Raw genomic sequence first — 16,535 nt, 5'->3', positions numbered from 1 at the left:
AGGACAAAAGACTCAAACCCCACTACACATAATAACTAGGATAATAAAGTGTAGTTGTGCATGCTGTGTCCAGCTGGAAAGAAACTGTTATACATTATACATAAAAATTATACATTATACTTCATTCTTTTTATTTTGTGTAAAGAATAGTCTCCCTTTACCCATTAAATCCTTTATATTGAGTGTTTTAAATCTAGGTTGAAGAGTGAAGACCCTTCTGTTTTTATTATGGTTTATAAATAAACTCTCCTATGTTTATTAAGGTAGGGTCTGTAAAGCACTTTGGTCAACTCGTGTTGCTTTTAAACGTGCTTTAGAAATAAAATGATTGATTGATTTTCATTTTAATATGAATATATAATTATAGTATAAGAAAAAAGTATTATATATTTAAACTCCTTATTTTGTTACCTTAACTTAATCATTAGATATTCATAGAAATAGCCTAGATTACATTTTAAAATATAATGTAGGCCTACATACATTTTATTTTACACTTTACAGTGTGAATTATCTTTATTTACATCTAAAGGCCCGTGATTGGTTGGCGAGCCGTGACGTCACCTACTTGACTGTCAACGTCGCAGACATGGCGGAAGTGAAAGGTCAGTTTAATCTCACTTCACATTTCATTGTTTATTTTACAAAGCGTTTAGTAACAAGCAGCGGGTTATAACAGGACGGGTTGTTGTTATCGTTGGTTTGTGTGTCGTTTGGGTGGATTAGTTATTTGTGCGGTTGTTCGGATTTTTTGTGTGTGTAAGCGTTTCTCGTCGATGTGATTCACATCCATTCATCCATTCATTAATTCATATGACATCAGAATATGTGTTTTATGTCACGCTTGTGCGCGGTCGGTTTCGCTCAGATGATGTTAGTGTGTCTGTGTCCGCAGTGTTTCCTCTGTGCTGTGTGGTGCAGAACTACGCCTGGGGTAAAGTGGGCCAGGACAGTGAGGTGGCCCGGCTCGTGCTCGGTGGAGACCCTCAGGCTCTCATCCAGGAGACCAAACACTACGCAGAGGTACAGTGTGGATCAGATCCGAAAAACTCAATCCCCCACCCAGACTCTCAGCCAACCCCCCCAAAAAAACAAATTACTGTATATACAAATATAGATTCGCTATATATAAAATGCTTTAAAACTGATAGAAATGTCATGAAAAAAAAATAAACAGAATTTTGTTCATATCTTCCTCATGGATAACTTTTTATTATTGCCTGTGTTGTAATGAAAAACTTTTGAGAAAGCCGAAGAGAGTCACAGAGACCTTCAAATTGTGTAATAATTAGTATTATTGATGTTATAATTATACACCCCTGCATTAATAATAATTAGGGATGCACCGATATGAACATTTTGGCCGATATAACCGATTATTCTTTATATTTGAAAGACAATATATTAGCTGATAAATCTAAAACCAAATTTTTATATAATTTTTGAGAGCCTGATTACAAAAACAAAAGTCTCACCATTAAAATTCATGACCTAAGCACACAATTATAATGTTCTTATTATAATGTAATGAAGCTTATAGGACAGACTTGCGCTGCACATGTTGCACTGAACTGTATTTTCCTTTTTTGAAGTGATTTCAATCATATTTTAAGCAATTCAAAACCATCATGGTGAACAGTGCGCATCTGAAGTGTCTCAGCTGAAGGACATAATACATTATTTATCAGCTTTAATATATCGGACAAATTTTCTTATCAGGCCGATAACAATAACATTAAAAATTGGCCGATACCGATCTGGTGGCCGATATATCGTGCATCCCTAATAGTAATACAAATAATAAAAACACTCACTTTTGAGAGCCAATCAGCAGAAAAATGCAGAGACTTTCAAACTGTGTCAATATCCCTCTTCAGACTATTATTGTCTCTCGTGGTGTCGTAAGGTATTGTAAGGGGTATACAGTCAAAGACCCAGAACCAGATATGAAGAATGAAGACCCGGAGTCAGAATTATAAAAAATTAAAGAAAAGTTTTTATGAAGATAGTTTGCATTTCCATCAGCAGAAGTCAGCTTCAAGACTCACACAGGAGTTCGTAGGCCGCCCCCCTTACAGTTACAAAGATCACAGCAGTTATACCATTTCCAAGGTCTAAGCTACGTCATTGCTTACAGGTTGAATGATTCTCATTGGCTAAGAAACATGAAAGCCTAAACAATTTAACACATGTGAGGAGATAGGGGTGCCTATCGCCATTAGTAAAGATAGTTGTCGTCCACTCATTGGATTTAGGTCTGTGGTGGCCTCGCAGGTTAGAGAAGGGCGCCGGGGTGTCTGGTCCGACCGTCCAGAACCTACATAGAATGTCATACGCACACACACACAAATAACAGACACTAGCAAATAACAGCTCCCATCAAGGCTGAAGAGAGTCTGAGCTCCTTATTATCAGTTAAGTATACCAAAACATAATGCTAAAACATTCACTCATTTAGGAGAAAAACAGATCACTGACATTTACTCCCAAGGAAGGAAATACACTGGAAAGAATACATTTTAATACAACAATTAAAGTTTGATAGTAACGCTCAATATAGCTTGACCATATGTCCAGCGAAGAATCATATGTGTCCACGCTGCCTTTAGGACCCTCTAACCTTTCTACTGATCCCAGAGAAAGAGACAAACGGCCTTGTGGGTTACGTGGCCTTCGTGTCCTGCGTGTACTACGTGCAATCTCAAAGTAAGATTGGAATGCACCTAAAAGAAACTGGTTACTTGCATCCATGCATTTAAGAAAATATAATTTCACAAGCACAAGAATATAAAAATTATTATGTGATAATGAATATATTTGATTATTGATTTTTATAAAGGAAGTATACTATAACCATTCAAAATCGATATATGATTATATATGTATTTGAAGAGGCAAGGGATTTTGACCAACCCTTCAGTATTTTCAACATTTACTAGTCTGTGATTTTATTGCCGTCTGAATCCAGAATGTCCGTGTTTTTCTCCCAACACCTGCGTAAAAATCCACGGCCTACTGTTTTTTTTTAACAAACACCAAGGTCATACAGTGATTTGATTGCTGTCCGAGTCCACTTCTCAATAAGAGATGTTGCACTTCGGATGCATTTTAAAGATCTAGCCTAGACTTTTATTACTGAAATCCTGGAAGAACTGTAAGGCCTTCTAATTCGATCCAATGGCGGTACTCGATTAGAGGTGAAGGTCTCACGCGAGTTCCGTCTCTTCCCATGGCAAAGGGGTTTTTAATTAAATGCTGAACTCTCCGTTGCATTTCATTATATATCCAGACCTCCTTTGATATGTAAAACATGAGTTTAGTGGAAATTTACTGTGGTCCCCTCCCCAGACTGACTGAGGATAGAAGTTTGACCATTTGCTAGGAACACTGAAAATTAGCATTCAGACAAATGATCAGAAGGTGTTAACTCAAAGACACACCCTTCTGAGTGCAAGATATTTCTATATTCTTAAGAACTTTATTACCCTTTGATTTACTTCTTTGGGAATGAGACATTTGTACCAGTCACCCTGAGACCTTTAAAATGATGCTAAACAATCCTTAAAGATAATCACATTCACATTAAAACCATATATATTCTTGTGTGAGTTTTTAGTGTTACTGACTGAGAGAGAGAGAGAGAAAATGTGTGGGGTGTGTGTGTGAGATGTTCAAATGTTAATGTGCAAGCAAGGTCCTTTGTCTTATAGACCTGTGGTGAGGTTGATTCCATCAACCAGTTCTTCCAGTCTTACAAGAACAATATTACTGTAAAAATTTGAAATAGGCTTTATGTTTACCTCCTGTAAATAAGAGTCTGTATTCATTTATTTCCACCAATTCCCACATTCTGAGATAAAATACAAGACAGAAAACCACAGTTTAAAATGCAGTGTATTGTGCGGCTGTCGCACTCATTGTGTATCAGACTTTAACAAGCGCAAGTGTCTCTGAAAATAGCAGCTCACTTAAAGGTCAGCCTGACATTCACTTTATCTGGCAGTCTATTAATAAACCCTCAGCATGTGTTCAGATCTGCAGACAGTCTATTTTTAGATAAATAATCATCTTAAAGGACCCTTCATTTTGACATTTGCAAAGTTTTTCATTTTTGGTTTCATTACTTCTGCAGCATTTATGCACTTCACCCACTGATCTATATATATATATATATCTCATTATACAGATCAGTGACTGCACCTTTAAGAACAGTTAATAATAAGAAACAAAATGAATCTCCGATAATTACATCTTTGTTTTCTGCTGTCTTTCAAGCTTTGGATGGGTGCTCATCCCAAAGGCGACGCTCTCATCAAAGACAACAGGATATCCCAGAGGACACTGGGACAGTGGATTGCAGATTTCCCAGGCTGCCTGGGGTCAAAGGTCAAGGACACATTCCACGGGCAGCTCCCTTTCCTTTTCAAAGTGCTGTCCGTCAACACGGCTCTGTCCATCCAGGCGCATCCCAACAGGGTAAGATTGGAGACCGTGTTCCTCATAGAAATGTACTCGGGTTAATCGAATTTTAATCACGATCACGATTTTGGCTTACCAAAGTTAGGTTAGGTTTTTCACATACTATATAGTATGGAAGTACGCGATTTCGGACGCAGCCCGAGTGTCCAAGAGCGCGCTCGAAAGTGCGCGAGAGATACCGATTGTGTCTGCGTGCGAGAGAGACCGAGTGTGAGCATTAGTAAATTGGTACATACTACATTATATAATATATAATTACTATATAAGAGGCATGAAAGTTCGATTAATGGACTCCAATAATCAGTACTACAAACGTCTTGTTTTGAACTATTGTTTAATAAATAGAAATAATTCGAGCACATAAACTTTCATATGGAGGATTAAATAGATTAAATTTATGCAGTAAGACACTGTACCACAACATTTTACATTTCTTAAGCGTCAAATAACAATGACTCTGAATTTGATCCATTAATCGAACTTCCATAGTGCAGTTCTGCCTTGACATGTTCTCATTTGGTTACACTCTGTTATGGAATATTTGGTTTTTTATTGATTGTATATTTTACGCGTTTTATTCACATCCATTATGCAGGTACAATGCAAGTTTAATTTATTTTTATATTAATACAATTTATATTAAAAAATGTTGCTTCCTAAAATATATTTACACAATGTAAAATAGTGCCCTGTTGAAGTTTTGCTACATTTTCTTTATTTTTCTTTATTCTTTAAGGAGATGCACTGAATTTTGGTGAATAAGAGGACCTGTTTTATTTTGATGCACATAGTTGTACATTAGCAGGAATGCAGCACAATATGGATGTGAAAGCAGTTATAATTAGCCTATGTGACAATAAAATTAGTTTTGGTTAAAATCAACAAATAATCGTGATAATTAATCGTGATCTCAATATTGATCAAAATAATCGTGATTATCATTTTGGCCCAAATCGTGCAGCCCTAACTCGGGTACGAGCAGAACGATCCGCTGATTTCTTTTGTCCTTGTCTCTTGACAGGAGTTGGCTGCCAGACTCCATGCGCAGTTTCCTGAACATTACCCAGACAACAACCACAAACCGGAGATGGCCATCGCACTCACTCGCTTCGAAGGGCTCTGCGGCTTTCGGCCGATGGAGGAGATCTTGGGCTTCCTCAAAAGTGAGTGTTTAATGGACTAAACGAGATGGCACTGTTTTTCAGCTGGAGATGACACAAAATTGCACCCGTTTTACATTGTTATTATTATGTTTTTCTCATTGAATATCTCAACACTTGGAAATGTGTCATATTGCAGAAGTGTAATGTGTTGCACACAGTGGACGTTTGTGTGAATTGCAGCCTTTTAAACTTAAATCGACTTAAATATGTTTGTTTAATCATTGTTCACCATTGATACAGAATCATATTTAACTTCTGTATATTATACATGATTTTGTTTTGTACTTCACTGTACTCATACAATTAATTTTTTGGAAATTTTACTAGAAGAATAATTTTATTAAGCAAGTTCATTAAGTTTAGTGTACAAAAATGATTTAACTTATTAATAAAAAAATTATAATGAAATCTATCAATCTATAAATCTAATCATATATATATATATATATATATTTTTTTTTAAATAAGAGAAATATTTAAACAAAATATATTTATATATATATATGTATATAAATCTAATCAAATGTATATATATATAAAATATATATTTTTTAAATTATAGAAATATTTAAATATTAAATAAATTTAAATATATATGTATATATATTTATATAAATATTTATTTATTTATTTAAGAACATCGATTCAATATGAGTAGCATACGTAAGTCGCTTTGGATAAAAGCGTCTGATAAATGATTAAATGTTAAATGTATATATTAGTTCAAACCATGCAAAATATTAGCAATGAACATTTTTGATGGACTTTTCGCAGTAGAAGTGCCTTGGCTGCTCATATGAATACTGATTGAATAAAGCAGGTCTGTGCTTCTGATCTGAGACCAGCTGATGGTGTTTTCCAGATGTCCCAGAGTTCCGTGCGCTGATCGGGACTGAAGCCGCCGAGGAGCTCCAGAGCGCTGTGGGAGACTCGGGCCGAACGTCTCTCGCGCTGAAGAAATGTTTCACCAGAATGATGAACTGTGAGAAGAAGCTGTTTGTGGATCAGCTCAACATGTTGGTCAAGCGAATCTCAGAGGAAGGTGAGAGGAAACCAGCACATTATTAAACATGCTGTTCTGATCAAACCCGTCTGACCTGTTCGCTACCTGTTTAGAAGTTTGAGTTTAAAATTATTAACTTAAATAATATGGCACCGAGCTATTTGTCTGAGCTACTGTATCTACACAATCCACAGGTCTGCTGAAAAGAGACTTCTCTCTGTCCGCGGATCACGATTAAAGCATTAAAGCCTTCGCTAGTGCCGTCCCTTCCGCCGTATATCAGATCGGCACAGGCTTTAACTGTTTTTAAATCGTCTCTTAAAACCTATATTAACATTCAGCTTCTGTCATGAATGTGTGGTTTGCCCTGTGTTTCTTCGTTTAGTGTGTTGTGCTGTTTTTAAATGTGCTATACAAATCAAACAAACCTGAAAGTTGAGCCTGTTGTTTTGTCCCAGAGGCTGCAGGCAAAGACACGTCCAGGAGTAACGGAGAGCTGCTGCTCCGACTGCATTCCCAGTATCCCGGGGACATCGGATGCTTTTCCATTTACTTCCTGAACCGGATGGTGCTGCAGCCGGGGGAAGCCATGTTTCTGGGAGCAAACGAGCCTCATGCCTATCTGTCTGGAGGTCAGGTGTCACCTCATTACTCACAAAACATGTTTCTTGGACAAAGTCTGAAAAAACTCAATATTCAATTTTTTTCAATAGTTGTATTGTAGTTTCTGCTTAATATTCACTTTAATCATTCTTTGAGCAGGTTGTGGAGTTGTAATTATAATATAAAAGTTCTCATTTTTGTGAAACATATTAATTTAATGTTCATTAATATTCATTTATTCCATACATTCATTTAGTTGTACTTTTGTGTGAAATAAATTCAATAATATACACTTAATATTCATTTAATGTTCATTCATATTCATTTATTTAATATATGAATATGAATGTTATTGTACTTTTTTGTTATTGTACTTTTTTGTTATTGTACTTTTTGTGAAATATATTCATTAATATTCACTTAATAATCCATACTATTCATTTATTCCATGTAGGTTGTGTAGTTGTAATTTTTGTGAAATATATTCACTTAATATTCATTTAATGTTCATTCATATTCATTCATTCCATGTAAGTTGTGTCGTTGTACTTTTTGTGAAATATATTTATTAATATTCACTTAATAATTCACAATATTCATTTATTTAGTGTAGGTTGTACTTTTTGTTAAATATGTTTATTAACACTCATTAATATTAATTTATTCCATTTAGGTTGTACTTTTTTTAATGAAATATATTATTTAATATTAATTTAATAATCCATAATATTTATTTAATATTCAGTTATTCCATGTAGGTTGTGTCATTTTTTGTGAAATATATTCATTATTCACTTAATATTTATTAATTTGCATAATATTCATTCATGTGTATCCGCTGTTTGATGGTTCTTTGAATCCTGCAGACTGTGTGGAGTGTATGGCGTGCTCTGATAACACCGTACGTGCCGGACTGACTCCCAAATACATAGACGTGGACACATTGTGTGAGATGTTGAATTACAGCCCGGCTCCGGTCAGTGCCAAAATCTTCCCGTGCGTGCGGGACAACAGCGACCCCTGCGTCTACCTCTACGACCCTCCTGTGCCAGACTTCAGCGTCATGAGAATACAGGTGCGCCACACACCTGAGCTGTCCTTCATCACCATCCCATGTATAGATATCAAACGGCTTCACCTCAACCACGCAGTATCACTATTTCTGTATTACAATAATCCATATTATCACAGAAGTACTGGGATAAAAGTCTATAGTGAACACTGATGTCTATGGTAGCGATCAAAATAGAGCAGATCACCATTTGAAATGTAACATGATGCTTCAAATTACATTATTACACCAGTAGGTGGCGACAAGAGACTGCTAATAATGTATTTGTCATTGAATCATTCATTCAAGAGATTCGTTAAAAAACGCTGATTCATCCAGTAATGAAACAAGTGAAGTATTTATGAGTGAGTCATTGAATCATTCATTCAAGAGATTCGTTCAAAAACGCTGATTCATCCAGTAATGAAACAAGTGAAGTATTTATGAGTGAGTCATTGAATCATTCATTCAAGAGATTCGTTCAAAAATGCTGATTCATCCAGTAGTGAAACAAGTGAAGTATTTATGAGTGAGTCATTGAATCATTCATTCAAGAGATTCGTTCAAAAATGCTGATTCATCCAGTAATGAAACAAGTGAAGTATTTATGAGTGAGTCATTGAATCATTCATTCAAGAGATTCGTTCAAAAATGCTGATTCATCCAGTAATGAAACAAGTGAAGTATTTATGAGTGAGTCATTGAATCATTCATTCAAGAGATTCGTTCAAAAACGCTGATTCATCCAGTAATGAAACAAGTGAAGTGTTTATGAGTGAGTCATTGAATCATTCATTCAAGAGATTCGTTCAAAAACGCTGATTCATCCAGTAATGAAACAAGTGAAGTATTTATGAGTGAGTCATTGAATCATTCATTCAAGAGATTCGTTCAAAAACGCTGATTCATCCAGTAATGAAACCATAGACATCATATAGGTAGACGCCCTATCGACCGCTACTGCCTATTGGCACGGACGAGAATTGGAGCCGCCATCTTAAACCGGTCATCCGCTCCGCTCAGTGTAATCTGAATGGCAGGTGAAATGAGCTGTCAGCGCATTAAATTAATCATATCTCACTGAATACTGAACTGATTTTCACGCGTTTTTTTGCTGCAAAGGTCATTCATGTAGCTATGATACAGGACACATGGTTCGGCGTATTTTAATATCCATAGTAGGCTTAACAGTAATATAATATTCTGATATAAGATATAAAGTGACCAGACACAATATGTGTGATGAAGGATATAATGTATTTTATAAATCACACACTATAAATATAATAAAGAAGCAGAAACAGATAGTTGCAGTAAAGTAAGATATTTTAATAAGTTGAAGAAACAATTTATGATTTGTGACACGCACATACACACGAACACACACACAAACAAACACGAACAGACACAGACACACACACACACACACACACACACTTTCACACACAGAACGCAGCCACCGAATCCACCGAACGCAGCCACCTGTAATAAAAATTGAGAAGAAGCTTTTCAACGTGTTTGCATCAGTAATTTCTAAAAATTTAATTCGGACAACATTAAGCCTGTACCTTTTTTATTGTATGTGGATGTGGGAGGGGAAAATGTCGAGACTAAAGCCCTATTCGGATTAACTTTACAAGGGTAGATGGAGTAAGTTAATAATGTAATTTTACCACAGGACTTCTGTAATATCAATAGCCAAATCGCATGTGATAAGATATAGGTTATCAATAAAACTAGAAGTTGGAGGGGTAACTCAATTTGCGCATCGCTGTAATGCTTGTATTTACATTGCTTCCTGATATCATGTGCGTGTAACTGGTCTCCTGTTACATGCGCAAACACAAATAACATACAACAGGGCAGTTGAATGCTTATCTGATAACCTAGAAGCTCTTGTAATTACTACTTTAACAGTTACCCCACCTCTCCATGCCGGGTGAACACCGGCTGATGCAGTAAACAGCATTTCACAACGATTTCAGTACAGTAATAGCAAATATCCTTGCTCCTTCTTGATTATCTGGTAATATTCTATTCACAAAATACAACCAATAGTACGGTAATGTTAAGACTTACTTGTGAAAAGCCCTATTTTCGATGGTCCGACGATTAGAACAGGAAAATGCTCCACAATGCTCTGGCATCTTATCTGCTGCCACGCAACGAAACTAGGAATACGACCGGTTCAAGATGGCGGCCGGATTTCTTGGTTTCCAGCGGCCAATAGGGCATCTAGTCTCTATATGATATCTATGAATGAAACAAGTGAAGTATTTATGAGTGAGTCATTGAATCATTCATTCAAGAGATTCGTTCAAAAACTCTGATTCATCCAGTAGTGAAACAAGTGAAGTATTTATGAGTGAGTCATTGAATCATTCATTCAAGAGATTCGTTCAAAAACGCTGATTCATCCAGTAATAAAACAAATGAAGTATTTATGAGTGAGTCATTGAATCATTCATTCAAGAGATTCGTTCAAAAACGCTGATTCATCCAGTAATGAAACAAGTGAAGTATTTACGAGTGAGTCATTGAATCATTCATTTCCAGAGATTCGTTCAAAAATGCTGATTCATCCAGTAATGAAACAAGTGAAGTATTTATGAGTGAGTCATTGAATCATTCATTCAAGAGATTCGTTCAAAAACGCTGATTCATCCAGTAATGAAACAAGTGAAGTATTTATGAGTGAGTCATTGAATCATTCATTCAAGAGATTCATTCAAAAATGCTAATTCATCCAGCAATGAAACAAGTGAAGTGTTTATGAGTGAGTCATTGAATCATTCATTCAAGAGATTTGTTCAAAAATGCTGATTCATCCAGTAATGAAACAAGTGAAGTATTTATGAGTGAGTCATTGAATCATTCATTCAAGAGATTCGTTCAAAAACGCTGATTCATCCAGTAATGAAACAAGTGAAGTATTTATGAGTGAGTCATTGAATCATTCATTCAAGAGATTTGTTCAAAAACGCTGATTCATCCAGTAATGAAACAAGTGAAGTATTTACGAGTGAGTCATTGAATCATTCATTCAAGAGATTCGTTCAAAAATGCTGATTCATCCAGTAATGAAACAAGTGAAGTATTTATGAGTGAGTCATTGAATCATTCATTCAACAGATTCGTTCAAAAACGCTGATTCATCCAGTAATGAAACAAGTGAAGTGTTTATGAGTGAGTCATTGAATCATTCATTCAAGAGATTCGTTCAAAAACGCTGATTCATCCAGTAATGAAACGAGAGTGAGTCATTGAATCATTCATTCAATATAATTTTTTTTTTAAATGAATTAATTAGATTTTTTTTTTAATCGAATGCAGCAATGAATATTTTATCAGAACCTCTTGTAAATTACATGTTATTTTGTTTAGTTGCCTGTTCAGAATCATGATAGAATCGTTATCTCTTTTTTGTAAACAAAGGAATCGTGGTTTTCAATTTATCCAGAATTGTGCAGCTCTAATATTAAAATTCTAGTAATATTATACTCATAATAATGTTCCTAGTGTCTGTAATTAACAATTTTCCTGGTGTTGTTCTCCAGATCCCTGCCTCAGAGCATCAGTACACTGTGAGCGCGCTGGATTCTGCCGGGATCCTGTTGGTAATCGACGGAGACGCCGTCGCCACGTCTGCTGCCGCCCTCTCTGACATCACTCTGAAACGAGGCTCCGTGCTCTTCATTTCAGCCAATGAGAGCGTCTCGTTACAGGTGACGTCATCGACGGGCATGACCATGTTCAGAGCCTGCTGCTTACTGTAGGACACTTCATAAACAGCGTCCATGTCTTCTGTCCTAATATAAACCCCCGCTGAAACAGTTCAAGAAGAAACCATGTTTCTGTCTTCATCACGAACTTGCATGACCCCTCTTTAGCCAGAAATTATGATGACATTTAAGTGTTAAAATTGCTATGCTCAACCAAAAAAAAACAACTAAATATAAATAATGAATCGGTTTGAATTATGATTGAGGTTCTTCTGCGTGCATGTTCTTTTAAAATATGTAAAATTATATGAATTCCTTTTAGTCAACATGAAACGCTGTTCACAACGGTTTTCATTTAATAATGTGAAATATTTACCGGGGAATCAGGATATTCAATCAGATTTGATTGGATGGTGAAAAGTGGATGTTCCAGAATAAACGAGTTTAAACCACCAGCATTGAATGAACTATTGTAGGGTTTTAGAAAAGATGTTTTGCCTACAACAGTAACCTAAAACTAAAGCTAACTGGGTATTGGTAGCCCGCACTAGCGGTGATGTCAGCAAAAACTCAGAGCAAGTTGTTACATTTTGCTGAAAGATTACAAAGACAATTAATTTTTTCTCTTTAGATTATCTTACACTGCTGAATCATTCATAATAAGACCAGGAACACGTCTTAAAGGGGCTATATGTACGAATCTGCATGTATTAATACTTGCTTTATTGCCAATGTGTGACCAGCTTGTAATGAAACTTAAAAGAGGAGGTCTTCCTAAGTTGCCTATGAAAGCCTGTCGATTGATTTTTATGCGAAGGACTCGCGAAAAGGAAAAATAAAAGGATGTGACGGTTACGCGCTCCCGAGAGCCACACTTCCCTTCAGTGACACATGAAATGGTTTCTTATGTTCAGGATAGTGCCGAAAGAGCCATTCTGTACTGTAACTGTACTGTAAATGTGTCATGCAAAGAAAAGGGATTCAAACTATAGTCTCACATCTCTATACTACTCTCAGATAAATCTTAATCAAATATCGTAACAGTGTAGTTTTAATTACCTCATCTGTCGACATGACGGCGGTGAATCGCGGAGCTTGTGATTACATATCAGTCCTTCCAGAAAAACACAGAGTTTTTTTGTGATTGTTGCGGGCAAAAATACTTGATTATGCGGCCCGTTTTCTTAAAAAATGCGATGGAATATGCGGGATATTTACGCAATTTTATGCGATGAAATTGCGAGAACTTGCAAAAACTGCCGTTTGATGAAAAAGAGAAAAAAAAGTGATTCCCCAACAACACCCTGTTCTCACTAGACTACTACCTCAATGTAAAGAGTCCTTTCTTATTACTTTCTATGATAAGCAAGCATATACATCACAGAAAGTGCTGGAATATTTCAGTTCTCATCTTGTTTTATTTCGACCTTAAAGGAACACTCCGACTTTTTGCGACTTTAGCCTATTCACCTTATCCCCCAGAGTTAGAAAAGTCCATACATACCTTTTTCATCTCTGTGCGTGACGTAAGTCTGTTTGACGCACCCACCGCTAGCCTAGGTTAGCACAAAGACTGGATGTAAATGGTTGCAGCTAGCATACTAATCCAAATAAGTGACAAAATAACGCAAACATGTTTCTATTTACATGTTGTGATTTGTATAGTCACAGAGTGTACAAAAAACAAAGTCACATGAGACACAGACATATTTTAATCGTATAAATACTGGGAACTATATTCTCTGAACGCGAAGCACTGCTACTTGGGCGGAGTGATAAGCGCAGCACCTGAGACGCGCCGTGGTGAGGAGCAGAGAGTGCGTCTCAGGTGCTGCGGTTATCACTCCGCCCAAGTAGCAGTGCTTCGCGTTCAGAGAATATAGTTCCCAGTATTTATACGATTAAAATATGTCTGTGTCTCATGTGACTTTGTTTTTTGTACACTCTGTGACTATACAAATCACAACATGTAAATAGGAAAATGTTTGCGCTATTGTGTCACATATTTGGATTAGTATGCTAGCTGCAACCATTTACATCCAGTCTTTGTGCTAAGCTAGGCTAGCGGTGGGTGCGTCAGATAGAGTTACAGCACGCACAGAGATGAAAAAGGTATGTATGGACTTATCTAACTCTGGGGGATAAAGTGAATAGGCTAAAGTTTCAAAAAGTCGGAGTGTTCCTTTAATAAACACATCAAACTTACAAAACATTGATGAGTCAAACAAGTTCTGTAGCTTTACAAAAGGAATATGCTACAACTTCTGTAAAAATGAATAAATAAAAGAAAAAAATAAACTGTGCTCCTGTTTTACAGCTTTTCGATGATGTTCACGTCGCGTAATCACGTCACTTCATAACGTTCCCATGGCAACAGGGGGAAACGGCTGCTCTCGTGTGACGCAAACGCAACATTTTTCAAATTTCTGCTAAGATATATGTGACTTTTTTGCAACAAAAATGCGAGGATTACGAAATCATGCAAGCCCCGCATATTTTGCACGGAAATCGGCCATTTATGAGGCAAAAATGCGGCCCAGCATAAATATGCGACTTTGACTGATTATGCACTAAATCATGCGATCGCATAATCGCGTTTTTCTGGAGGGACTGACATATCAACATTGAATCACGTTTATTCTCATGGACGTTACGAACACAAGCAATATGTTGCTGACTGCAGTTCACTTAACGGCCACCAGTGTCGTTTCTACATACAGCCTCTTTAAAGGAGTAGTTCACTTTTGAAAAAACTTTTGCTGATAATTTACTCACCCCCATGTCATCCAAGATGCCTATGTCTTTCTTTCCTCAGTCGAAAAGAAATTACGGTTTTTGATGAAAACATTCCAGGATTTTTCTCCATATAATGCACTTTACTGGGCACCAAACGGTCCAAGGTCCAAAATACAGTTAATAACAGTTTCAGATGCAGCTTAAAATGTCTTTAAACGACACCAGACGATGAATAAGGGTCTTATCATGCGAAACGATCGCTCATTTAAAAAATAAAAAACAACGTTTAAGTTTTATAAGCTCAAATGCTCGCCTTTCTCTGTTCTGTGTAACTCTCCTGTTCGAACTCGTTCATCAAAATGAACAAATCTTTTTCCGAGTCAATTCGTTCATTTCGGTCGTTAAATGAACGAATTGACTCGGAAAAAGATTTGTTCATTTTGATGAACCTTTTTGGACCTTGGACCGTATGGTTCCCATTTAAGTCCATTATATGGAGAAAAATCCTGGAATGTTTTCATCAAAAACCGTAATTTCTTTTCGACTGAGGAAAGAAAGACATAGGCATCTTGGATGACATGGGGGTGAGTAAATTATCAGCAAAAGTTTTTTCAAAAGTGAACTACTCCTTTAAGAAAGTAGATCGGGTCAGTTGTGATTTCATGTTGACACATAAGTTAAATGCATGATCAGGGATGCATGATCACTCACTATTGGCTGCAAGATATAAACATTTAATGAAATGAAATTTGTTCCTTTAGAGAATTATTATTTTATTTATTTATAGGAGGTATAACATAAAACCCAGATGGAGGACAGTAACAAATGAACTTTTACATACAAATCCGGTAACATAGACATGAGACTTGAGACCAATTTTAACGTTTTTTAGACTTTTTCATGGTATTGCTGCTGAAGAACACCGAGTCCTTGTTGCAGACACACTCTTCCATGAAGAACTTCCATGGTGAAACAGTTTTATGGGTTGATTGATTAATAAGTATGTTCTTTGCTAAATGAGCGACAGACACAAGTTTTGGGATTTGATTACCAGTGCAACTGATTTTAAAAACAACCCTGCAACCTTAAAAAAAGGGTTTTAATACACGTGAAACTTTATTAACGATCTTTATTCTCCCTTATTAGTTAGGCTACTGTATGGCTTGATCTGTGGTTCTGTTTTATTGCTGTGGTTAGTTACTATTTGCACTAGAGAGCACAAAGGATGCTGGGAATTACCGTCCGGCACCCTGATGTTTGTTTACTGTATTTTTAGTGCCCTCTTCAGATTTGTACGTGTAAAACCAGAAGCCTGACCTCAACTCTGTTGGCCTCCGGGATTATTTCTATATTTTTGGAGCTGTATTATTCTGAAGTGTTCTGGGATCCAAGCATGCGTTCGAGAGTCTGAATGAATGAATGTATGGCACTTTCTGAGCTGTAATGGAGCATGTGTCTGGGAAGAGGAACTCTGTATGTAATTCTAATCTCTAATAAATAACAGTTCTGTAATCTTTCATTTCTGACCCGTTTTTATGGCCTAAACTTATGCAACAGGTTTTGCAGACAAAGGTTACGTTCCCCATTGCTCACTCAGCCTGGGCTTTAATTAAAGGCTTGTTGACATTGTCTTTTATTGGATCATCTTGTTTACTTTAACACAGTCATACTGTAGCGTCATGTTCCTGTTCTTACGCTTTCCTCTTGGATGAAATTCAAATAGGATATGACAGTAAAATTTCATAAAACAATGCATTTTGGAGTTCATATGACATCAG

The 16,535-nt window shown here is 36.4% G+C and overlaps 1 protein-coding gene across 1 annotated transcript; it reads left to right on the top strand.

The window, feature by feature from the left end:
- Positions 1 to 525: 525 nt before the first annotated feature.
- mpi (mannose phosphate isomerase) lies at positions 526 to 12,248 on the top strand. The gene is made up of 8 exons (XM_056272573.1): positions 526 to 605; positions 896 to 1,023; positions 4,276 to 4,476; positions 5,501 to 5,642; positions 6,505 to 6,684; positions 7,104 to 7,277; positions 8,115 to 8,323; positions 11,857 to 12,248. The coding sequence occupies exons 1-8, from the start codon at positions 590 to 592 to the stop codon at positions 12,073 to 12,075; spliced, it is 1,269 nt and encodes a 422-aa protein (XP_056128548.1). The 5' UTR covers positions 526 to 589; the 3' UTR covers positions 12,076 to 12,248.
- Positions 12,249 to 16,535: the final 4,287 nt, after the last annotated feature.

This window comes from Rhinichthys klamathensis, unplaced genomic scaffold, assembly GCF_029890125.1.
Source record: "Rhinichthys klamathensis goyatoka isolate OS25496 unplaced genomic scaffold, OSU_Roscu_1.1 h1tg000341l_1, whole genome shotgun sequence".
Lineage (NCBI taxonomy): Eukaryota > Metazoa > Chordata > Actinopteri > Cypriniformes > Leuciscidae > Rhinichthys > Rhinichthys klamathensis.
Note: the sequence above shows the minus strand (reverse complement) of the source record. Positions and strands in the feature narration are given on the sequence as shown.